At 39.4% G+C, this 26567-nt stretch overlaps 1 protein-coding gene across 8 annotated transcripts in view; it reads right to left on the bottom strand.

Annotated features, from left to right (window-relative positions):
• Nucleotides 1-26567, bottom strand: part of ncam1b (neural cell adhesion molecule 1b) — a 70136-nt gene that overhangs the window by 32712 nt on the left and 10857 nt on the right. For all 8 annotated transcript variants that reach the window (XM_070970346.1, XM_070970341.1, XM_070970342.1 and 5 more), the window contains exons 2-7: nt 7481-7555; nt 6549-6758; nt 5025-5168; nt 3546-3683; nt 3070-3187; nt 954-1114 (exon numbers count right to left, since the gene is read on the bottom strand). In XM_070970346.1, coding sequence (XP_070826447.1) covers nt 954-1114; nt 3070-3187; nt 3546-3683; nt 5025-5168; nt 6549-6758; nt 7481-7555 — 846 coding nt within the window. The remainder of the gene's footprint in view (nt 1-953; nt 1115-3069; nt 3188-3545; nt 3684-5024; nt 5169-6548; nt 6759-7480; nt 7556-26567) is intronic.

The following is a 26567-nucleotide window of genomic DNA, read 5'->3' as shown; positions in this document are numbered from 1 at the left end:
AGCAGGCAGTTGTGGCTACAATTATTACTGGAGCTGGAATGGGGGTGAAACATCTGCCACATATTCGCTGCGGACGGTATTAAAGTCACTGACCAGTGCAGTTAAAATCAGCCCACCTCCCCTAGAGAAATAAACACAGTCCGAATGGAGCTTACAACTGTGTTCTTCTGAACACAACATTTAATTATTGACTGATTAGTGAATCTTCACGGGCTTTAAGGCTGCACTGTATAGCTGTAATATCTACGAAAATATAAACACCTAATCAGACTTGGTATCAATATTCAAGCACTCTAATGAGGATCTGGGAAAAAACCCGATCTGGTAAACACAGTGAGACAGCTTCCATATGCAGAAGTGGGAGATTGTAAGGCCATGCATGATTGCAGCTGTTCCCACACTGATATAAGGAGACCAAAGCTTGGTGAGTGTGAGAAAATCTTTGAGATAATGAGGTAAATCTGGCTAAATTGCAATGTGCTTTGAAAGCTGTCTTCAGTAATTTAATGGTAATTGTTTACCCGTTGAGCTCTAAAGAATCAGGCCCTGGCCACCTCTGTTGTTGGGAAATATAAACTGCACCAGCTAAGTCATTGTAAATTTAATTGACAGAGAGACTGCATGAACTGATATTGTAATTGTGGCTGGAATTATGTTCACTGTTATGTGACAAAATAAGCACAACAGTATACGGAGCTAAAGTGCGGGAAAAAAGAAAAAGATTTCAAAGAGTTCAGCTGAGCTCATCCCACTGCGCCAGCTCTCTAAATCCTTAAGATTCAGCTTTACATGAAACAACCGCAACCCACACTGAAACGACACCTCATCTTGTATCCCTTAGAAAACAGACACATAACCATACTATTGTTCTTCCCCCACCTACACACTCGTATACCTCATTCCCACGCACTTGGAACAATTTATATTGTCACTTTAGTACATATATGCCTTACCAAACACTCTCAGACTGAGTTCCTGCTCACTTTCCCCAGCCTTGTTCTTGGCAATGCAGGTGTACTCTCCCTCATCCAGCTTGGTCACATCCATTATTGTCATTTCTGAGCCATCTTCGTTAAAGCTGTACTTCTCTCGTGCCTCCAGAACCACTTCGTTCCTGTGGAAAACGCGAGTGTCGAACATTATATCCATCTATCCAAATCAGTTTCAATCATTATTCTGACACTGCGGCATGTTACAAGGTTTTCTTTAAAAAGTTAACTCTTTGCGGCCCTTATAATAACCAGTACTTTTCCTACATCTTTGAATGGCCAAGTGAGAAAGATCAAACGATCAAGTGGAAGCGTAATGATGAAAAAGAAAAAGGGGAAAGCTCAAAATCTCAGAGCAGAAAATGAGGGCAATGATGTTTTTCTCCTGCAAGCCTTTTGACGTTCAGTGTTAAGACTCAATTTGACCGAAAATGGCTCACATATTTTCGTTTTGTCCTCGTACAGTATAAATTGTCTGCCACTACTGGCGGCCATGTAGAGGAGATAATGCTCTCTGGCCTCTGACTGTCTGAGATCGCTCACAATACAGCTCTCAACAAGTTGCAGGTGCCGTCTAACTGCACAAGTATAAAAAAATGATTTCAAGGGCAACAAAACACAAAAAACAAGGCCAACAGTGGCTCTGGAGCTGTTTGCAGCCTCCAGTCTAAGATGTCTACTCAGCGAACTGCTGTCTTGGAAACACGAACAGGAACAGTTTAACAAAGCAGGAGTCTATCAATGACTGTATTCAGATACGCTGAATACTGTGGCTATTGATGACACCCCAGTCTTCAGGTTTCACTGTTTACATGCACCTCTGATACCCTGTGATTAAGCATCCTGTTGAAATGAAACCAGTTAGCAGAATATCCTTAATTTCCCAGAGTGTCTGGTAGGCACTTTATTTTGACAAGCTCTGGACAGGATATTCAGTCCAAAAACATTTTACTTGAGGAGCCGCAGAATGCTTCCCTCTGAGAGCAAACTGAGCAAACAGGGCATAATATCGTGTTATGCATTCTGTTTCAGTAAAACCCTTTCCTTTACATACTCATAGAACATCATATATAATAACGTATCATATATAACAGTGTGACTAATGTTATATAATAATGTTATATAATAATGTAAATAATGCAAAGCCAGCTATCATTTATGGATGTGAGTAAAATTTTCCTGCTGTACTTTACAAATTAACAACCTTCATAACACAAACATAATAGGTTATAATGAACTTCACACTTAGTTCTTATGCAGGAGGACAGTGATTCTGTGAAACTACTGTAAATACTACCAGAGGGAAATCGAAGCATGTGCGAGAACCACTGCCTAATTTTTAAGATGATATGATCTCATATATAGCTGATACACGTACAACCCGTGCAGCTTACTATTTCTAATTAACCCCATTTCTTTAATCCGCTGCTGCCAGCTTTTACCAATACGGACATAATGATATAATGCCAAGATGGCGGTGTGTGCACAATGCGAGGCTCAGCATCTCCTCAGATAACTTTAATCTAATCTAATCTAATCTGATCTAATCTAATCTAATCTAAACCACTGACATTATGTGCCAACAACCACTTGTGCTGTTAACAACAGTTGGCACTAATACTGTTAAACACTGTTTTCAGCCACATGAGCGGCGCGGTTCAATGGATGGTGTTGTTGGTCTGTCTTTCTGTTGGTCAGTCACTATTGGATGGATTGCATTGACTTGATACTCTGACTTTTACTCTAGTGCCACCAGCTAGTTGACACTTTTTTTGTTCACATTGAAATGCCTTGACCACTACTGGAATAATACTAATACTAATACTAATACTAATACTAATACTAATACTTATACTTATACTTATACTACTAATAATAAATAAAAAGTGAAAAGACTAAGTTCCTCACATACAACAGCAATCATGTTATTATTAGATAAAGTCTGGAGGTTTGGTGTAACGTTAATTCAGAAAACTAACAGACACATTGTCCAAACCATTTGGCCGATGTGTTGGCATCTGACAAGTGCCGCTGCAAATGTTGAAAACATTTGTCTCCCCAGTTGCTAGCAGAGTTTTACCTTGTCCAGGTCACCATGGGTTCAGGATAGCCATCAACAGCACAAGTCAACATGGCAGGTTGCCCGACATCTGCTGTGGCATTCACCTCTGACTGCCATACCCTGATGGTCGGGAGCACTGAGACACGGAGGAACAGATAAATAAAGCAATAGAAAGAAAAATAAATTGGTAGATAAGATCATACATACGTAGATGTCACAGGGACAGGCAGTAGGAGGGAAAACAGAGAAAGATGCTGTGACAAATTCAGAACGTTTATTTTAAGCTCACTCATTTGCGAGGCTCAGAAGTTGCAGGAAACAGACTTCATTAGCATGGAATATCTTTGATACACGGTTGCTCTGGGCAACTGTTTCCATATTGATGCTGGGCCTGGTCGCCTCTGAGGAGCTGCAGCTTATTTAAGCATCATGGGACACCTGCCGCACGAAAACATGCACACAGGAACAAAAGGCAAAGAGGAAATCCCGCTAACCGTTCACAACGACCTTGATGACCCGAAGATCAATCTCGCCACGAGCCATGAGGCGACCCTCGCAGGTGTATGAGCCCTCGTCTGTCTTCTTTATGCCGCGGATTTGAAGGTGATTGTTGCCCAGTACCTTAAACCGAACTGAAAGGAAGCAGAAGACAAATGCGTTCTCAGGCGTGTTATATGTTTGACAAATCGGAATTAGGCACAAATCACTCAAAAGTGTTTGATGATAAACAGCTGCTGTTAAGCTGCTACCAAGAAGAGGCTTTATATATACATACACACACATATATACATCTACATACTTGCCTGATTAAGTCAACCACGACAGAGATTCACTTTGATGTATCTGGCTGACAACTTATCAACACTTTAACACTGGTGTCTGATTTACTGTAGTCAGTGCGATCTCTGCAGTGTTATTACAAACGTAACGTTGAATTTATGCATTTTCTTCAAGCTCCATTAGGAATCGTTTTGTCCCTCTGGGGGATACTGTTACCATAAAAAAAACAACTGACAATCCAACAGATTATAGGGAATTTCCACTGTGTCAAATTCATTTCAGTGAGCATGCCCAATACTCCTTCTACCAGCACCACAAAAAGAGGAATAGGACCAAAGCCCATAAGAACCCCCTCGGTTTGAGATGAAATGTGACCCGAATAAATTTAATCACGTAGTAATTCAAAATACTATTACAACCCCACACATGAGCTTGTGTTATTATTTTCCCAGAGAGCAATACCAACAGTGCCATACACATCATGATATTGCTTAGTGTCAGGGGTGAATAACAGAGAATGAATTGTATTTTCAAATTCAAAGCCAAATGAATTTTTCCTTTCGAAGCACAGGATAAACCCTGGTGGAAACAAAAACAGGGCATCAACAATTTCAAGTGTCTAATACTGGGAAACCACTGCGCCTGTGGTTGTGTTTCGATTGTGAAGTCTTGTAGTACGCACTAGTTTATGTTTGTTACGCTTAGAATAAATGCATCACATTTTTTCAGTTTTAGTTTGTTTGAAGAAAGGCTTTATGTAAGAGTTTAATACTAATACTTTGAGGTCATGTTCAGCCCAAATTACATTGTTAATAAGGGTAGTTATACATCAAATAACAAATATTAATAAATACTTCCCTGATCTGTGAGCTCAAGACTGCAGTTTTCACTTTGCAGAGCAATGCAACAAAGAGCACAAAATATTTAGTAATAGCAGCTTTTTGATTTTTTTTTCCTAATATGATGGACCTCAAAGTGATTTTATGCAAAACAATTGTGTGAACTAGACTGTGCAATACAAATATTTGAAACTATTCACTTTCATTAGTTAATGTTTGTCAAAGAGTTGCAGTTGAACAAAACAGTCACAACCAGGAATATTAAGAATACGCTGAGCTAAAACAGATGACAGGAGATAATCACCAAACCAAGTGAAACAGAAACACGCTCTGTGCTGTTCACAGAACTCTTACCATCTTTCTCCATCTGTATTTTTGCTCCTTTATATTTCCAGAGGACAGTGGGTGGAGGTGAACTGATGACATCACAAACAATGTTGGCATTGTCTCCTTCGTTAAACTCTTGGGGCGAGGGTGCATTCGTGAAGGTGATTCTTTCTGGAACATAACATACAAAACACGTATTCATCCATTGGTATTAAAGTACGAATCTCATCAAAACTCCATCTTCTTCACTTAGTTTGTCCATTGGGAAGGAACATATTTCTATTCACTATTACAGACGCAGACATTCATAAGAATTCTTTTTTAATACTGTTCCACACACAACAAGATAATCTTCAGTATCCATCAAGCAATTTCTTTTCAATTCCCTCCAATTTTCTTGTGAAAAGATGGGAAGGCTGAAAGAGAATTTGGCAATTTTACCAATCAGCACTTTTTATACATAAAAAAACACAATCAAATTCTGAGCTCCACCAACTTCCTGCAACTGCAACGAAAAGGACCTTCTTTCCTTCAAACTTCCTTTATCAGGCAGTGCTTTATGTTACCTTAAGCTTATTATCACTCTAAAGCAGCTCCCTGGACTGACTGTTTTTTTAAGTTACCAGAACTAAAGCATTTCTAAACTAACAAACTGGTGAATGGAATTTGCTGGGAGCTCGACTGTGCATGGAATGAAGCTCCAACGTTACCTTACAGTCTTGACGCAGGGCAAACGTTACAGTACTTCCCGGCTATAAAACTACACTATTCAAACACATGAAGACATTTTCAGCTGTGCTGTGCAGCTCATTTCTTGAAACAAGTGCTAAAAGTCTGAATGTAAAAACTTAAAACACACGAAAACAATAATAAGTAGCTTCATCACAAGCGCTGAATTTGCAGCAGCTGTCATTTTCTTTGACTGCAGGGGGCAACTTTGCATTACGTCAGCTAAACTGCTGCTGCTTTCCTGTAGATGGCAGACGTCAGCTCACACATAGCTCCTAAAATAACAGTTGCTCACTTAATGTGAATGCTTGAGTTTGTGAGTTTACAAGCCAATTCGATGAGGTTTCCCTTCTTAAAACACAACTTTCCAATGTCAACATTCAGTCAAGAAGAATGCTCATCTTAACAAACTGCAAAGGGAAAAATGAAACTACAGTCTCACTGTATATTGATTTTAATATGCCATGTCTACATGGGTGAACACTTCTAATAATAGCCTCAAATAGTAACTGAAATAACAACAGGAAAAGTTGTGTTCAGCAAAGGATTTCATCTCTGATGGACATTTGCTGATGCTTGGCATTCATGGGAAATAAAAGCCATTACTCACAAGAACTGAACAACAGACAGCATCATTAAGCAGCCCTCTAATGGTCTTCCGACCGTTTATTGAACTGATGAAAAATCCATCCTCACTTGAAAAGAAAAAGAGTAATGTGTTGCCCTTGAGAAGTCAATAAAATAGTGTGAGTTCAATAAACAGGATTTTTTTCCTTTCTGTTCATACCTCTCAATAATTTGGAGAGTGAGGAAAATACTTACGGAAGATTTTCACTTTGACGGTTGACTCCCCTTGCTGGTCACCGCTGGTAGCGACACACCTGTACGTCCCTGCATTTTCAGTGCCAGCTTTATACAGTGTGAGGGTGGAAGATGACTCATCATTACGGGTTACTGTTATGTCTGGTCTGTTCGGTTCTATCCTGTCCCCGTTTGGTCCAAACCAGTCTATCTGCTTGGCACCACCTACAACTTAGAGTACAGTAAAGAGCAGTATGTTAGGAACAAGTCATCTTCATCTAAAATGTATGCATTCTACGTCAGTGAAGTTCACCAGTGCCCACACACTGAATATTGTAGGTTGCTCATACGCCTGCATGGACTGAGGCCTAAGGTTTATGCATTCTAGCTGTTTGAAACTATCAAAACATTGTAAAAGTAAAATGACAAAATATCAACCAGTAAGATACTCAAAAGTTTTTCTTCAATTTCTATATCATGTTTTGTCCAGAACAGATGTGGAGGGCAAATACAGGACATTAAAGGCGGATGCCAATGCAACAGAGGTCAGTTGTTGATTAGACTGATAAACAGGACATTTCAGCTACATTAATACATGATACATCCAAGACTTCTAAATCACCAGGCATAACTAAATGGTTTTACAAGATGGCTTTCAAAGCAGTCTCATTTTCCACTATAATCCCAATAAGTAGGAGGCATGGATAGTAATGGGAAGTACTTGTATTAGTACTCAGTATTCTCTTATTATGCCAACATGGCAACTTCTTTTGAGAAGTACCAATTTTGCATTTGTTGATTTGATATGGGAATATATTATTATTATCTTATTTTTAAGAGAATACAAACACAAATGCAGACCTCTGTCTCTGTTGACCTCATCCTGTTTCCAGTTACTTTAGGCCATGTCTTTAGAAGAATGTAAAATGTATAAGACAGTTTGGTAAAGTTACCTTCACACATGAAGAACTTGGACTCTCCGAGACTAATCTCACCCTGACTTGGTGTGATCTGTACTTCCAGTGAAACTGCAACAGACAACAGAAAGCAATCAGTACAAAGTCAGAAATTTAATCACAATTAATGAAGCACTGCTAAGTAATGCAGAAATCCTCAGCACTATTTCAGCTTTAACGGATACTACAATTACTGTAGTAATTGTAAATGTCACCGAAAACTCTGATGGAACACTAAGACCTGCAGATGTAGACATATCAATGTGTGCCATCTACAGGCAAAGAAAGAAGCAGCCACCTGCAGGCAATCAGTGCTACAAACTGCAGGATTTTTCACGTTTCGTATTTCATGAACTTCGATGATTTAATCATGTATGTTTCGTCCGACAGGACCGAGAACCTCACGGCAGTTTTAAAGTCACAAGCAGAATTGTATTTCTATTTGATTATTGAACACCCAGTGGAGGTTGACGTAACACGGAGTTTGTTACTTTTTATGATTTTCTTCATTTTAGTTAATAGTTGTCATATTTATTAAATATTAAACTTTAAACACACAATCAAGTCATCGGCAGTTAAAACGATAATGAAAAAATCGAGGTGCACCTCATTTCCTGCAGGTGGTCCAAATTACAGCAGGTTTTATCTTCCCTCCCTGTAGGTTGTGACACCCACATACAGTATCTGCACGTACGTACGAATGTCAGTATTTTTACTGCAACTGAAAAGGCAGTAAGTACAGGAAATCTGCAGAAACTAATGCACATCAAGAAATTGACTATGCCAGTTTTGGCTCTCGCTGCCTTATTACCAAAAACACGGACACTTCCTGTTCCTCTTCCGCCTGCGGTCTTCCTGTCCTTTCAAGAGATATAGCATCCAGCCAACGCTGCAATTACTCAGTTAACATTCAGCAGCTGTAAGAACCAATGCTGTGCTGCCAACATACCTTCAGAGAAATTACATTTAAGATGCTTTAAAAACTTTCAGAAATCATGCTGTCTGTCTAGAGAGATAAAGGCAGTGAGTCGCTCAGAGCACTTAATGAAAGACCAGATGAAAAAGACAGATTCCTGTTATGTGACAGACAGGAGTATGGCCTGAAACACTTTGTGCTTAATTAGAACAAAGCTTCCCTTGTTTCCTGCAGAATCTCCCAAGGGAGTAGTGAAGGGTTCCTGTGGTTGACTAAGAAGTGTGACTAAATTGGCCCAAAATCCAGCTCTATATTACGCATGAGTGAGACCGTGTGAATGTGTATGTACCACCATCAGTGCGCAACCGCACACTTGAGGTCAGGGCAGAAGTGGACACACTGTTGTCAAGGGACACAGGGAAACAAGATGGTGATGTCTAGTGACGATGGACTAGAGCAAACAGGCAGAATGCTCTCTGTATTGCCAACACATGGAGTGAGCAGGAAATGACTGACCACTTTTGGTCACAGTTTGTAAATGACATTCCCCCAAATGTGAAAATGTAACAATAATTCAACCTTTGAATCAAAATACAGTTAAAGGTTAAATGATGTGGCAAATCCCTTTCTAATATTCTCTCCTTTCATGTTTGTTTACTTGAAGACAACAGATTAATTGTAGAAGATCAGAGCTATAAAACTTATGAGCCCATGTAACTACTTACACATTGTCAATCTTTTTACTCAGAGTTTAATCAGAATTTAAATTGGATTTTTAATGAGAAGTTTTGGCTAATTCCTCCTTTTGGACTCACTTGATAAACTGTACAGTAAATAAACCTTTCTAAATGTGTTGAAGATGAACAATTACTGGGCTCATATACTGGGCATTAAGAGTACTAACGGATATAACTAGGGACAAATAGCTAGCAATGACTAGCTTGTTTTAAACAAAGAAAAAATGACTAAATTGATTTAATGCTTAGACTAATGGTCCAAATCATAAAGCCATACAGTTAGCAATCAGAGAAGATGAAGTAAGCAGCAAATATTGATATTTGAGGAGCCTGAACAATGAATGTTCGGGATTTTTGCTTAAAAAATGATTTCAACAACTGATCAATTATTATTTTTCTCTCGACTGACTAATTTACTAATCATTTTAACATCTCACCAAAACACACAAGGTCATAATTACTGATACTGAAAAGGTAAACCGGAACAAAACAAAGTAAAAACGTCATCCGTCTTTTCTATATTTCTATTGAAGCGCTAAGATCGGTGATGTCACTATCAATCAATGCAGAAAGGATTCATGAGAACAAGGAGAAAACAAAAGAGCAGTTACTGTTCCCACCATTCATATTAGCTTTATCAGAGGTAGGATCCAATGAGTTTAAACCCTGAAAAACCTCCTCAGTATATCCAAATTTGAATCCACCAAACAATCTTTTCTCCATCTTGCAGTGATTGATATTAAGTAGGCGTTTAGAGTATGATCCGTCATTCCATCAGAAAGGCAGTGTTACCTAGAAACTGAATATGGGCTATGGAAATCACTGTAGTTTGCAGTCTCTGCTGTCAGATTATCCTAATTTTTGTGAAATAGTAGCACAAAGCACAGTACAATTTGCGTGCATGACAGCTGTTTGAAGGTTTTATTTTTAAATGAGCCAAATTATTTAATTTTGTTAGCAGGATTTGATTTTGGAAGATGAAAACCAGGCATCAGAACCCCACTCGTTTTATTTTCATATGAACTGCTGCATGAAGGATTTTGTTTTAATTGGACAGAGGAAATAAGTACGGTTAATATTCATTTAGTCAAACTAACAAGCAACTCATTTGCAGAGCAGGCATGATGATGACGACGATTATTCAAGTCAAGTGAAGTTTATTTGTAAAGCCCATTATCACATTCAATGTCTGAAAGAGCTTTTCATCAGCAGTGGTTCCCCACCCAGCCAAAGCTATCCAAGAAGACAAGAAAAATCCTCAAAACATGCAAAGCACATTAAAAAAATGGAACGGAAAGTGGAAATAGAAACACAAAATACAACACTTAAACCACAGCTAAACAGCAGCAGCAGTAATACAAGAAGTTCAACACTAAAGTGATTTAGAATGTGATTTTAAAAGTCCAATTAAGTAGAAGGGTTAAATGAAGGTCAAATTAAGTAAGCCATGAACAGATCCAGCATCAACTCTTCATATTTTTCTGTTCCAAGGGGCAGGGGAGGTGGAGTGGCAATTAGGGAGAAAGGTGAAATGTGGGGCAGTTGAGCGCCAGGGTGGAATAGTGCTATGCATATTGACTGAAATAGCTGGCTTCTCTGCATTTTTTCATCTTGGAGTATAAAAGCTAAAGCTCAATCCCTTTGACACTTATGATGGGAAGATCCATAGATAGAAAGACTACTGTAGTTAAATCAGTCTTTCTTTCTATCAGACCGAAAATGCAGAAGTTGCAGAAATATACTAAACATTTGCCATAGCATTGTATTTGAGGAGCAAATTAAATGCAAAAACACAGAATTTAGATGGCAAATAATACTATGTATATATTACACACTGTAGTTGCCAACTTATTAGGTACACCTAGCTTAAAGTAACAGTCTAAAAAAGCAGCACTGTGATCAATCCTACCTACCAACCCATTTATATCATTGACATCATTGGTAGACTTAAAATTACTAACACCTCTCAGAATAACACAATGCAATTCAACAGCAGAGCAAACTACAACCTCGAAAATGACCATAACATTAAATCAACACCTCTCTAAAACAGTTTCAACAAAACTGAACATTATATCCTTCATGAAAGTATGATTTATTATCGGACTGTTTTATTAGACTGCATTAGTTTTAGCTGGGTGAACCTCATAAACTGAGACCACAGTGTGCTGGCTAAATAATGGAGGGACAGGTACTATAAATTCATGACTGATCAAAAACCTTCATCTAACTGGATCAGTTGTGTGTTCTGAATTAATGTCACAAAGTCAGAAAGCAGCAAGCCAGATCGTAAAACCTGTCAGTATACTTCACGACACTGCCTTTCCTATATTAAAACCAACAATGCAAAACCTCTCTCATATCCCTCCTCCAAGCAAGATGACATTCAGAGGGATGAAGGTTCCACAGGGAATTTCCATCACATGATTCCTCATCTTCTTCACTGTCTCTCACTAAGTGTTTTTCTCCTTATTCAGTAGAATATTAGAATACAAGCACAACGCACCTGCACAGTCTTGGAGTTTTCCAATATAAACTATTCTGTAGCCCAGGCACTAATTGGTTCTCTCAGATCGAAGGCAGAACTGTGGCTCCTTTTTGCAGATAGTTATGAACAAGACAGGGTAATTGCTCTCCAACCAACAGTTCACTTTTCATGTATTTAAGAGGCTAACAAGCCACTGTAGCTCAAGCCCTGTTAAAGGGCAAAAAGGGGGAAGCCAAATTACAAGAAGCAACTGTGTGTCATAGAAATTCTATCTGCATGTGAATCCCCAGAGACCAAGTAGGCTGAGACTACATGACGTCTCCACATCATAGAAGTTAATGGAGCATGGACTGTAGATAAGTGAAGAATACAATAATTGAGAAGAAGGAGAATCATCTACTTCTTAGGTTTACGTATATTATTTTTTTCACGGTAGCGGAATGTTTCTAGGGATAGCAATGTAGCCTATTGGTTAGTTGTCTAACATGTTGTTCCAGATTGAACTATATTAACAACTACTTGGTAGACCAGAGGTGGAGATCCTCCCACCTCCGTATATAGCCGGCAAAGCCGTTTGATCCAGCCCCTGAGGCAATTCTTATATACAAAAAAAATTACTTTTTTCCAAAGAAAATAGCAGACTAACACGTTCTTCCAAGTCGTTGAATGCAACACAAGCATAGTGGTTGATAATACATCAATGCCTCATGACAACTGTCAACAAAAGAAAAGTAGATGCAAAGTGTCACTGTGCATTTCCCTCCTCTCCAACAACAGCTTGCCGTGATGTCTGAAGAGTGAAAACCTTGAAGACACTCATGGTCCAAAGAGGATCAATTCTACGACTACCTGCTCATTTCTACTATAGTGGCATCAGCAAGGTTTCACTTATCCAACAAGAAACATTTTTTCAGACATTTATGGTTCTCAATGTACCCAAATGATACAAGATGTTTGGATGTAGACTCATAATGGTGTTGCTGAAAAATTTATGTGCAATTGATACCAGACGTCAATCAATATCAAGGATGTGTTGATCTGCTGCCCCAGAGATATCCCATAATGCATTGCCTTCTGCAATAGTGTAAGTTTGCAGAATTACACCGAAATATAGGTACGTTCGAAAACATCTTTGCACAGGAAAAACACACCTGTTTTCAAATTGAATACATAATGAACTAGCACGTAAAAGCGGAAGATTCAAAGGCTGAATATATTCTCAGATTTGTTCTTTCCTGTCATATTGAAACCCTGCAGTTAAACTGCAGTTGTTTCTGTAAACCTATCTTACACCTTAAGATAATGTTCCATTAAAGAACACTCAATGGATGATTGTTTATTAAAACTGGAACAAGGATTTAAAAATGAGTAAGTAAAGGAAGATGGGCCCAAGAGCATCAGAAGTTGCTACGTACTGCTAATTGGCAAACCAAACCCCAGGCTTATAAAACTTGCATACAAACAAGAGTAACGTGCCCAAACCTGTGTTTCCTAGTTGTTAAAGCCCTCAACAGTAGACGGGTTGAGAGACCAACAGAGTAGATAAGTGTGACCTAGTTCTGGGTAAATAAGGGTGAATCTCCCTGCAGTTAAACTTGACATTTTAAATTAAAATGCCTCTTCAGACTTCGGCTCTTCCTCCCAAAATTCTGCTTTGACAAAAACTGAACCAAGATTAAAAAATTCAGTCGTCTCCAAGTGGAATTTTCCATCAACAAACTAATGTCAGGAGACCGACCACAAACAGTCAGAGACGAGGTATGGCTCTAGTAGCTTTAGATTCCATTTCACATGAATAATTTCATTCTTCAGATTGAAGAGCAAAGACATACTGACATAAACCAAGGAGGACAATTAGATTTAATAATCTCTGTCTTCGAGACATTGCCATTTATGGATGCAGAATATGGTTGGAATTCCGAGATCAGCTGCCAACAAATGGATGAAGAATGCCGGTCTGTCCCAAAATCTGAGCAGCAAATTAAGTCTCATTCACAATTGCACCATGTGTTCAACTTGACAGATGACATATGAGCAGAGAATCATGGTCTGCCTAAATTTTTACCACAATACCGAGACAAATACCAAGAATAAGCCAGTAATAAATCTGGTTGTTAGTCTATTTTTCTGCCCATAAAGAGGAAAGCACCAGGCGAATTTGAACACAGAAACTTTGGCTGTGACATTAGCAATTCATTTGTGATATAACATTCACTGTAGCTGTGGACAATGTCATACTTGGGTGCAGGTTGATCAAGACTATAGGAGACAGCTTGCAGTGTCAATAATTCATTTCTCTTCATCATTGACGAAGCCTTAGTGTTTGTCGTCTTGGAGCAATTTGACTAAATTCAGAGCATCACGGAGTAAAAATACTACGATGGTAACTTGTTATTAGTAAGAGATTTTATGTTTCTGCTGCTTCTCAATGCAGGTCACAGAATGATGCAGCAAAATGCTAAGTATTTTTGGCCATTTATTTGAATTATTTTAAATTCTTCAATTCAGCCTACGGTTTTTGTTTTGTGTTCCATGTCATGTTCATGAATTCTTCAGGACAGCAGTGAGATTATACTACTTAATACCACTGCAATACACATGTGCATGTACGTGTATTGACGTGTTAATGTCTTTCTGTGTAGTGATGGTGGTGGAAGGGGGTTATTTCATCAATGGAAATGATGTATATTGATGTCCTTGGGCTACAGTAATCAGTGGTTGCAGCTGGAGATCCTTAAATAGCCTCATGTAGCCTAAACCCATCTTCTCTAGCTTGGGTTGTATCATAAATTTAAGTTCCCCACGGGAATTCACTGACTTTTCTACATTATGTTGGAAGCAACTGATAAGACATGAAGAGAAACAACACCATATTAATGAGAATTTATGCGGGGCTCGGCCTCTTTCCTTCAGCCTCTGTGGTTACCTTAAAACAACACCTCGGGTGCTACTGCGTGTGCTACTGGATGTTGTAGTAAGCCTCGTCCCAAGCCATGACTCGCTTCACTTGTCATGCGGGATTATGCTCATTATCTATTCCGCCAGTGTAAAACACACACACACACACACACGCACACGCACACGCACACACACACACACACACACACACACACACACACACACAAGCATTTAAACTTTAAGCCTGCCAAATTGACAGTCACACTTATAAACCTCTGCTTAACTAGGCCCCATCTGTAATCTAAAATAAACAGAAGAATCTGATCTGTCCTTCAAATGAAAGGTTTGCTAGCCACTAGTATTGGGAATTGCTGACTAATTCCTGACATATTTATACTTTGCCCATGGTAACAATATGTCTGATATCTGTCTAACCAAAAAGAAAAAATAACCAGCAAAAATATAGTCTTTCCATAGCAGGAGACAAAGCTATACTTTATTTACTTACTGCATTTAACAATTTCTGTTTCATAGAGTTTTATGGACTGCTGAGATGAAAAAGTGTGAGCCAAAATGACTGAGGACTAAGCATGCACATGCACACACGCGCACACACAAACACAGCAACATAAACCTAAGTGAAACTATTTCAGTGTCAAACAGCCTTTACTGGTTGTGTCCGAACTGCCTGAAAGCAAATCGGTTTGGACTTCAAATGTCTGTAGGGATGAAGTGTGTCCGCATCAGTAATGGTGCCAGTGTGTTTATAATGTATTGCAAGAGACTGACTCACAATATATCACAATGTTATTTGTCTCACACACTCTCGCCAAGAAAAACTGCCAATAACTCCCCCACTTAGACCAATTTATTGCGCTGATTTATTATTACGAACACAAACATATTCATCACTGTGGCAAGCTTACACCAACATTGCCTATTAAAAGACTTTAACTATAATAAAAAAGCACATTAAAAGCATATTAAAATGTTTTTCTTAAAAAAAGAGACGCATAATTCAGGTGTTTTGCCTCATACGAGCCTTACACATTTCAATTCTTACACACTAGAATTAAAATCTATGACTAGAAATTAACAAGAAAGCATTAAATTTAGAACAAACAGGACGCTGAGAACCCAGTCTTAAAGGGACAATGCATACCCAAGGTGGTCGTATTCAGGACTCACTACTTTTAAGAAACAAGTATTTGCTTGCTGCTCATGCCTCTCAACCACAGTTATACTCACTTCTACCAGTTGCTATGGAAACGTGTTTCCCAGCTCCCCTCTCCCCATATTTTGACATCACCTCTCTCAGTCTCTCTCTCTCTCTGGCTCTCTCTCTCTCTGGCTCTCACGGCCGTCTGATTGGATGCAGCAGTACAACCTCTGAGGAGTGACTATTTACATTGAAGAGGTTGTCAAAACACAGTTCACAACCTCGACCAATCACCATGATTGCCTTCAGTGGCTGAGCGATCGGTGGTATGATGCCCTCACATCTGCACCAGTTATCCACATACTGTATGTACATAAAAGCTATGAATGAAAGCCTGGGTGCAGTATCATTCAGTGAAAACACGTGATGTTTAAAGAGCACATTTTAACAATTCATTTGACACTCAGCTGGTGCTTCCCTTATTATAGCCCCAAGCTGAGGCATCAATATCTGCCAGGCTTTCAACACTTGGGGCATTTCATCTGTGCATTGCTTTTCAAACATGATAAGACTGCACAACAGATGGCTGGAAGCTCACAGTAAATCTCTGTGCATTAGGTTCAAAAGAAATGTAATGTGCCAAACCAAAAGGAACATCTAGCACAGAGAAACTGCTTTTATATCTATTTCAATCTACTGTATTTCAGTCCAAATTACTCTTGTAAAATCTTAATCCCAAATCTTCTTTGTGTGGCATCTTCACCACAAAATGAGGCTTACAATGTAATTCATATGTACTTAAACTAAATCCTTTTTTAAGTTATAGATGATTAATTATATGTGAAAATTAACATTCTGCACTCACAGGCAGCAGATAACATGGTTGGTTTTGTGGCAGCAGAATGTTACATGTTAAAAAACGAGGGTGTAAAATATCACTTCAAATTCTGACGTAATGGTCATATTTATGGGTTACATAATAGGGCAGCACACATTAGAATAAGAGGTCGAGGCAGCAGAAGCTGAGCTGCCACGGTGGAGATGATTCAGACTCCTATCTGTTGTTGAAAGTGGCCGTTTGAAAGGTGTTTGGCTGCGATACTGAAGTATCATAAAACATGTCTTATTTCATGCCATATTACATTTATCATTTTGTCATAAGCCAAAAGGAACGTTTTAGTCCCATGCAGTGCGGCTTGATGTGCATCACTGTAAGAAGGGATTTAACACAAAAATTCAGAAACAAAATTTAGCACACCCATCAAAACATCACTATTTTGAGATCAAGTATATAAATACAACTCATACAGTCGATTTTAACCCATATAAAACACCTGGCTATGTTTTGGATTTTTTTGTTTTGTTTTTTTTTTTATCTTAAAAACTGAAATCTGTAACCGTCAGTTTGGAGATATGATAACAAAAATAGAGCAGACTACAAACTAAGCTTTTCGAAATTGTCAAGAGAAGCAGTGAAAAGAGGGTCCTTTAAAAAGCAATTTGATAAAACATCTAAAGAATCAACACAACACAGAGTTCAAGGAGTTTGCCAATAGCTAGCAGCATGAAATAGCAACAACAAACTTTGCAACAAAAGCTGGAGAAGTGAGAGAAAATGTTCAGAGACAACCCACAGGCTAGAGCTACAACAGCTACTCCATTAGCTTTCAATGATTTAACTGACCCCAACTATTTTGATAACGGTTTGAATAATTTTCAGTGAAAAAAAAGATCTAAATTCTCTGATCCCATTCTCTTAAATGTGGGTATTTTATGGTTTCTTTACCTGTCTACGAGAGTAAACTGAATATTTTTGTGTTGTGGACAAAAAGTTTTCATCTTGGGCTTTGGGAAACACAGTGATGGACATTTTTCACCACTTTCGGTCATTGGGGTGAGCGATATGGTCTTGTTTTAGCGGTGAAATCACATCAATACTATATATATATTTGTACGTACACACAATATCAACGAAATAGTGGAAAGGAATATACAGGCAAGCTGTATATTTCTGTAAGAGCATAAGACAACGACTCTGTGTAGCAGTGCACACACTGAATGACGGGAAAGCTCCTGTGGTGGAAACAGTATTGCCACATCTCTGCCCATGGACACACTTCTACCATTGCACAGTATGCCATCATACCACTAGTTGCAGCCCGACCACAGGTGCTAAAAATCAAAAGTTCTTATCCAGTACACTGCTCTTGATGACTAGCTGTTTTCAGTTGTTTATGATACAGGATTTTGTCATCTTCTCAGTGTACTAGAGGTGCAAGATTCCCAGCTGTAACCAAATCAGAGGTCTCGAATCCAGTAATGAAAAATGGCTATTAATCGCTACAAAACTTGATTTTGATACATTTAATCTCAATCACACTGTAACACATGCTACTTCAGTGTGTTAGCTTCACTCTGAGCAGACTTTATTGATACTGTCAGCAGGGACAGATGTGACTGGACAAACAATGGCATGTGGACAAGAGGTGAAACGATCAATCGATTACTTCAGCTGATCAGCAGAAAATGAATCTGCTACTATCTTATTACTTCATTGCTCCTTTTCTTTGGCTTACACGATAACACGCTGACTTTGACTGCTGGTCGGACGAAACAAGCAATCTGAATGTCAGATTTTTGTCTGTACTTTCTGACATTTTACAGATAAAAGGATTGATTAACCATTATAATTACTGTTATATGAATCAACACTGAAAATAATCGCTACCCCTAATGCAACATTTCTTAAAAGCACAGCACAGAGAACAGGTACTCAAGTATCGAGACAGTTTATTGGTTTATTTTCTGTTGAATAGTGTCAGTCACCTGAGCTTAGAAGATTCTTCACAACCTGAGAATTTAATCATGGTGCGTGAGTCCAGTGTGCTTCACTTGAGTCTGATACAAAACAAAACTGCATTTACAAGCTAAATTCAGATTAGGGAAGATATTTTCCAGTCCAAGCAATTGCACATGAATGCACCATTCTCCCAGACTTGGCACCCTCAACTGCAATTCTATGGACTGAAAAGAAAAATACAAAGCACACATGCAATTTTCGGCTGTGATAAATATATTTGGCTGAGTCTCTCAAATACATTCTACAAATGGGAAATACTGCCACAGCACCATAACAGCTTTAAAGTAACATCATGACTCAAACTGAAGCCAAAATATGAGTTAAAGTGAACTCTTCCTAATGGGTATATGCCTCTGTGAGTTACATTGCTCTTCCTCTCTTTCCTGAAGATAATCTGTGACTCAATGAGCTACAGTGCACTCCACTTCAGCAGCCAGCAGAATTTGCCCTCATTCAGGCAATTTAGTGTGAGTGCCCCTCAGCATCTGCCTCAGCTGTGCAACCACACAACAAAAGCCCAGGGAGGCGGAGAGCTGAGTGTCTGTGGTCCATCATGCCATGCTGTGTTCTCCTGTAATGAGTCAGTATTTAGAAGGCTGAAAATGCGGCCATTGTGCTGGCAGGGATACTTAAAATATAGGGGAAAGAAAGCTTCTGGAAGATCACAAGAAAGAGATTAATTGTGGCTTATTAAATAATTCAATAGTAATAATAATGGCAATTCTGTGAACACAAGCTGAAACTACCGCAGTCCAGGATAAACATGTTTTGTCACTGATGACAAACAGATATGCGATGCTGTGAAATAATAATTACGCCAAAAATCCTGGTTTGATTTTGATCCAGATCAGGACTCCAGTAGAGCTGTACAACCTGTGCGAGGACTGAGAGAGAGCAGTCTGCCACCATGTCTAAAAAAGACATGCATAATCAGTGAAATAGAAAGATTCTTGGAGGCTGAATTCTCAGGATTGTGCATTAGATTTTTACTCTCAACTTGAATCCTGTGTGGAAGCTACATACAAGAATAGGGAGTCTGTGTGGCATAGACAATGACTGAAATGGTAACATCTCTGTGAACACAATGAATCACCACAGTCGCAAAATAACACTCTTTCTTCCCGATTAATCATAACAGTGGTTCTCCAGTGGCTTCCCTGTTACTGCTAGTCACGACACACTCCCATGAAAAAGCCCACAAAGCAACTGCCTTCTTGCCACTAGCGAGAAAGCCATTAAGGTTTAGCGAAATATAATACGCTAATGCTGTGCAGAATTTCATGCATCTCTAATAATTACTGTAATGACAAAGAGGCAGAAAAGGGGGAACGGGAGGGCAGGAGGGCAGGAGGGAGGGAGCCACAATGACCACTCAGCCACAAGCTGCCTGGGACTACACAGAACCCCGAAGCCTGGCACATGCACACAGCTCTCTCTGTGTGTCCATTCAGAGGGCAGACAAGCTGGGACGAGCCGGATAAGCCTGCCTGTGACTCCACCAGGAAGAGGATCAATAAGAGGGAATGCACCATTTCAGATACAGCCAGACAGAGCCAGGGGCAGGGCAGAGAGGCAGAGCAGCACTTGAGTACTCATTATGTTGTGTAGGATGACACAGTGTGTGCAGCCACTTCTGGAGTCGTCTATGAATGGAGGAAGACGATGCAGACCCATCAGAAATTAGGGCAGACGGGGCAGTAATTGGATTAAACCACTAATGAAAATAAAAACTGGCATGAGCGTATCTCCGTCAAGGTTACGAAGCTGACAGAGATAATCGTGTGAACGTGCTGGAAGCAGGCAGAGAAACTGGTCGCCAGAAGCCCAAACCTATCCTATAACCGGGGTAGTGTTGAACAATGTTCACCATGGCCATCTCTTTTCCTTTCGCTCGCTGGCATGGAAGCAGTTGGCGGCTGCAGCTGAGCATTTGGACATCATCCACCAGCAGTCAATCACATACTGATGTCCCGCCTCCCATACTAACAGAGTCTGAAATGAACACCTGCCAAGTATCAAATGCCAGTAAAATTTGCCTTTGCCAGTAAATAAACAAGGGTCACCCACCACAGTGGCCAAGATGATGATGCCTCAGCTGGTCTTTTCCTGTCCACAGATTTCGTCCCTGCTGACCACTATACACTCTCTCTATCCATAAGCCAATCAAATCAAAGCAAAACAGTGGCTGTGCATCAAACTGGTTCCTGATGAGCTGCCTCTTATTCTGGCTCTGTAAGAACCTGATAAACTGTTATTTCCCATTTGACCAAATGGCTTACGAGCCTAACACTGCTTTAAAGATGGCCACATACAAGTTACCAGTACGACGAATAGATCTATTGCAGAACTGAGAGACCAACTTTGAAATCAAAGCCTCTATCTTCTCATCTCTTCACTGAATTTTTCACAATGTTTCAGACTTAGCACAGAACATGAAACGGCACTAAAAATGAGTATGTCTGTGTTACAGCTCAGGGTCTCATCAAGCAGACGGGTCATAAAACAATAGAAAGCAATAGTCTGAGAACTTTTTGACAAAAGGTGTGATGATGGTGAACTTTTAAACATGGTTTGATGCTCCTTATTGTATTGATATCAATATGCTCAATAAGTAGAAGACAAAATCATACATTTCAGGCTTTTTGATAGCATTGCAAAAAACTTTTTTTTCTTGCTTTGTAGATGTGGATTTAAAATTAGTGAAGCACACAACACCACACAGACTCTACTACTTTAATCAACTGTAATTTCAAAACACCAAACAACATCAAAATAACTCAATGTTAATTATGTATAAGTGGCCATGCTTCTTGCAAAATATAGCACACCGATTTGACCTCACAGGCTGAGGAGTATGCTGCATGTCTGCCACAGTTTCTGCCTCTTTGAGAATCTATATGCACAGGATCTCTTTCTATCTAACTAACCAGACAAGTGCCATCATCAAATGCCTTCAGTTCAATTCATCTTTCTGATCTGTACGTGCAGTGCATCTCGCTGCTGGAAAATCGGCCTCTTGCCAACCACATGAGACTAAAACCCTTTGATTGTAACAAAAGAGTCATCTATACTTCACTAAGAAGCCCATTTGTTTTATCCTATTTCACACTAGTTATATTTTACAAGTCCCCATGGGGAACTTTGTCCCCTCATTGTTACCCATCCTACCTATTTAGGAGTGCGAAGTACCCACAATGCAGTGCCTAGGGACTAAAAGCATTTCAGAGGCCAGCGCCTTGGGAAAGGGCAATAGCAGGAGTGTACAATAACTAATGTGCATGTCTTTGGGGTTGGAATCCAGAGCACCCGGAGGAAACTGTGTAAACACTCGAACGTAAAAACTCTACACTGTTTACTGTGAGGCAGCAGTGCCAACCACATTCACATAAAGCACATGAGTAAGCATTTGATTGCGTGAGTAGCTTGAAACAAGCTTTGAGATCTCAAAAACATCTTAGTTTAAAATTCCTATTCATATTGTATTAATGTATTACTTTAGCAGCATTGTTCTATAAATGTTTTTGCTCAGCTTCACTCTCTGAATTGTCATCTTAAGTCTCTTTACAGTAAAAACTTTCATTGAAGATTGTCAGATTTCTTTGACGGTCAGGAAATGCTCTCCAGACAAGGGCATGCTTCGTACTCCGGTTTGTTTGTGTTGTTCAAGGCCATCGCTGATGTCCCTCATTAATCCATGCCACATCTAATTGTGCTAAGCCATAACAGCAGGCCATTTGCATTCTCAAGCAACAGCGCCATGCTCTTCCACAATTTTTCCAGTTGCCGTTGACTAATTGAAGATGCTTCTGACAGGCTAGACGGGTATGAGTAACATTAGTCAAGCTTTTTAGACCAACTTGTGCTGGTTCAGTTGTGACCTGTGGAGTGTATCAATAAGAAAGTTGCCCTATTCAGATTAACACTTGTGGAAGACATATGAGAGTATCAGACATCTTTAAAGAGATACCGGTATTGTCAAATCTTCAATAAGCCTTTCCCAACATTCACTGACAAAAGGGCCAGGACAGGCAAGTCTGTCAATGGGTTAGCACAGTCGGATGCACATACCTTTGCAAAATTTAGAGAATCTGAATTGTGCAGTGAGAAACCACAGCACCCAGAGGAAACCCAGACAGGTGGGTTATGAAAGTGTTGAAAACATTCTATGTACTGAACATAAGGTTTAGGCAGAAGGGCAGTAAAGTTCATTCGACCTGAAGAATAATGCTGTTTTGTGTTATCTTTCAGTCGGCCAAATCTTGTGACTCAATCAGTTAGCACTTCTGGTGAGACAACAAATTCATACTCTGATTAGACAAGCAATGACTCATGAACAGCCTGTCACTACACCTGCTAAGCAAATCTGTTCATGTCTATATGTTTCATGTGAGGTGTTCCTTTCTCCACAAATCCACTGCACATTCAAGAAATACAAAGCATCAAAATTCAATGCGCATGATTGCACCACATACAGTTGAAAAAATAACAAAAGCAATCCTTTTCACTGGCAAAAGACTTTTAGTTTCATTAAAAGCACTAATTGGGAAGCTGGATCCCACATTCCCTTCATGTTCTTGCTATAGCTGTCAGTACAAAAGAGCAAGGAAAGCCCAAGGTTGTGTTTTGCATTCCCTGAGACAGACTTACTAGGCGTGGTCTGTCTTCACAACGGCTCCACTGAGGGCGACAGATGGCACAGAGGCACCTTATGACACAACATGAGCTTCGAGACACACACACCTTGTTGGCCAATCAGAAGCTGGACTGTAAAAATAGACACTGGGACAAGGCTAGCCTCCAGAGGGTTGGCTACTCTGTTCCTCAGGGCTAAGAATCTCCGGAGAGATCTACAGAGAGTGAAGACTATCACCATTAATCTTGGGACTTAAAAACAGGGCTGTGATGAATTAGAGTGGGGTATTGCCTTTGTTCTCATTTTATAGCTGCTCAATATACATATAGGAGGACGTGCCAGTTTCAGCTAAGTGGACTAAACTATTTTCATTACCAGTGGTACATAGATTTAAGGGTCATATTGACTGTCGGTGGTTTTTAGGTATTTCTTATTGTTGGCTATTGATGGGTCTCATTTGTTTGACCTTCAGATAATAACAACCAGTCAAGTCAGCTCATTACTACAGATTCACCTGCCTTAAAATTCATTAAATTCAGTCTGAGGTAGATACAAGGCATTATACACTGCACGTTTGAGCTGCAGTTCATTTAATGTTCTGTTACAAATCCTGTGAGCTCCACGACTGGAATAAATTTGTCAGGAGCAAAAAAAAAAAAAAAACCTGGGGAATTCAAAAGTAAGAATTTCAAGTCATCTGAGAAAGTCGATTTAAGACATTTGAGAAATTCCTTTTTATAAACTGGGACACTGAACTCAGAGGGGGGAACGCAGTGTCAGAGGGGGTTTTCATTTATGTACACGTGTCATCAGTGCACAAGATATAAAACTCTACAACAAGCTGATGCCAAAAGCAATATAAGGATACCCCAATAGTGGACAGGTCATTACACAAAGAGTAAATGACAGACTACAGTAGGGACATTGAGGACATTTCTTAAAATGCACACTGAATGTCTGGATAATTTTAGTTTGCGATCTAGATTTTAATTTGCCCTTTTTGCCAGCAACATGACAGCTGACATTTTTAAAATAAAAAAATGTTGAACAAGTTCCCACTTAAATATATGATTTTTTCCAAGGGACACAGAACCTCTACCAAAAGCAAGACTTAAAAAGTCACAGGAAATTAGGAATCAGTCTGCATGAAAAAATCGTTTTGACCTTGGCATGACAGAATGTCCCTGGCATTAACACCTTTCCACAATCATCCATTGACACATCTGCAAGTCTAACAATTGTTTCAACGACTACTACTTCAACTACTCCTCTTCAATCAAGCCATAACATTCCACTTGTGAGGTCTCGTTCAGGAGTACAATTGCTAGTGCTACAACTTGGGAAGCTAGTGGCAGCACTTTTTTCATGCTCACCACTGTGTATGTAGACGGTACTCTGCAGATATTAGTTTACTGATGGCAACAGAGAGACACAGTCACAGACTATAAAAGGTGCACGTAAACAGATCACCTGAAAAAACCTTAGCCTAGTTATTCAGTGTATGTAAACACAGTGTGCATTTCACCTCTATGCTCTTGCCACTTGTTAAGAATAGAAACTCTCCTCTGGTTATTTGAACAAGATCTCTTTGAGTCACTAGCAAACCCGCCATAGCTGCCGCAGCATATAGCATGCTGGCATTGTGGGAAGACCTAAGGTAATACAGCAGCTCTAAGGTGACACCCTCCAATCACAGTGTCTCATGTTGCAAAACACATTCAACAGTGCACTCATCCAAGCTAATTTTCCAATTAAGTTCTTCAAGAACATAAACTTGAAAACACGGTTGTATATTTTGCACAAAACATTACAATGTCCTGTTTTGGACAAACTGCAGATACTGCAGTCCAACTGAAATTGAAATGCTTCTTTTCTATAACCATTGCTATATTAAATTAGTGGTTTTCATTTAGGAAGACAAATCAATACTAAAACAGTAATCTCTGAGCTGATGAGGGCACTCCCTTAGAGTACATACAGTAACTGAAGGTGTTGGACTTGTTCTGTCGACGTCGATAGGGAGCACACACTACATTCACACTTAGCCAGTCACAACCGTTATTTCAGCAGGTGGTTGGTGCAACATATATGTTGTATGTAGAGTTCAAACATTGAGCACCAATCTCCACAATTCCAAGTGCACAACCGCCATATTGGTACAGGGAAGGCATGCCTCCTAATGCATGTAAGTCAATCAAGGCACAATCAGAATCATAACTTGCTGAATTTTCTGCTGATTTTCCTCCAATTTGGTCTGTCGCAAATGTCAGATATGTATTTATGATAAAGGATACTTGTTTAAATTAAAAATGCGTGATTTCATACCAAAATGCACTAAAACATTGTGATAAACCAATTTTAAAGTTTCAACTTCAGAAAGATGATGGGAGATGAACAATAGAAACATACCTCTAATCACACATTAATGCATAAAATGACTGATGATTGGTATATATCATTTTTCAGCATCTTACCAACTTTAAATAAAAACATTTGTCTTATCTGAATAAGTCTGGCATTTTCTACTATTTGAAGGAGTCAGAACACTGCTGAAAGATGATGGTGGCAGAGATGCATCTATGTATGTATCTATCTAGGGGTGGCTGTGGCTCAGGAGGTAGAGTGATCATCCACGTATCAGAGGGTCGGTGATTCAATCCCTGGCCCTGCAATCTACATGAAGGATCGAAGTATCCTGGCTCCCAATGCTGTGCCATCAGGGAGTGACTGCGTGTGTGAATGGTTATTACTCGTGACGAGCAGGTGGCATCTTGCCACCGGTGTATGAATGCTGCCTTGTGATGTAAAATGCTTTGAGTGGTTTGAGCCAAAACCACAAAGAAGATCACAATGAAAAAGCAAATTAAGAAACAGATGAAAGTAAGAGCGAAACATCAAGTTAAGGAGGATTTCTCTGGGTTTGACGGGGAACAGCAGCCCTTGTTCTGCTGCTGATGCAGGGAGGCTCCAGAAATGATTCGAGGAGACGACCCTTATATAATGAGTCCTTTAATTAAGTGATGCCCGCTCACAGACCCTTGTTGTGGCCAGTGACTTGAATCTGTTGCATTCTCTTATAGAACAAAGAAATCTTGTTGATTCTAGTTTTCAGTTGTTCATTGTTTCCAAACTCTAAACTAATACTCAAGATGAATTTAATATAAATGGTATTGACTGATGACAGATAATTAACTGAGATTTGTACCTCTCATTCTAAATTTAATATATGGACGTTTTCTATGACCGGAGGAGTTATGTCCCTGGAATTTACTGTTATGGGCAAACATTGTCTGAAAACATTTCTCATTAAGGTTGGAATGGTGCTATGTATGCAACATCAATGTCCTTTGCCAGTCACAAGCCTGTTTAAGTGATGAACTGTTGTTGTTTTTA

Source organism: Chaetodon trifascialis, chromosome 9, assembly GCF_039877785.1.
Source record: "Chaetodon trifascialis isolate fChaTrf1 chromosome 9, fChaTrf1.hap1, whole genome shotgun sequence".
Taxonomy (NCBI): domain Eukaryota; kingdom Metazoa; phylum Chordata; class Actinopteri; order Chaetodontiformes; family Chaetodontidae; genus Chaetodon; species Chaetodon trifascialis.
This window is presented reverse-complemented; position numbering and strand designations above follow the sequence as displayed.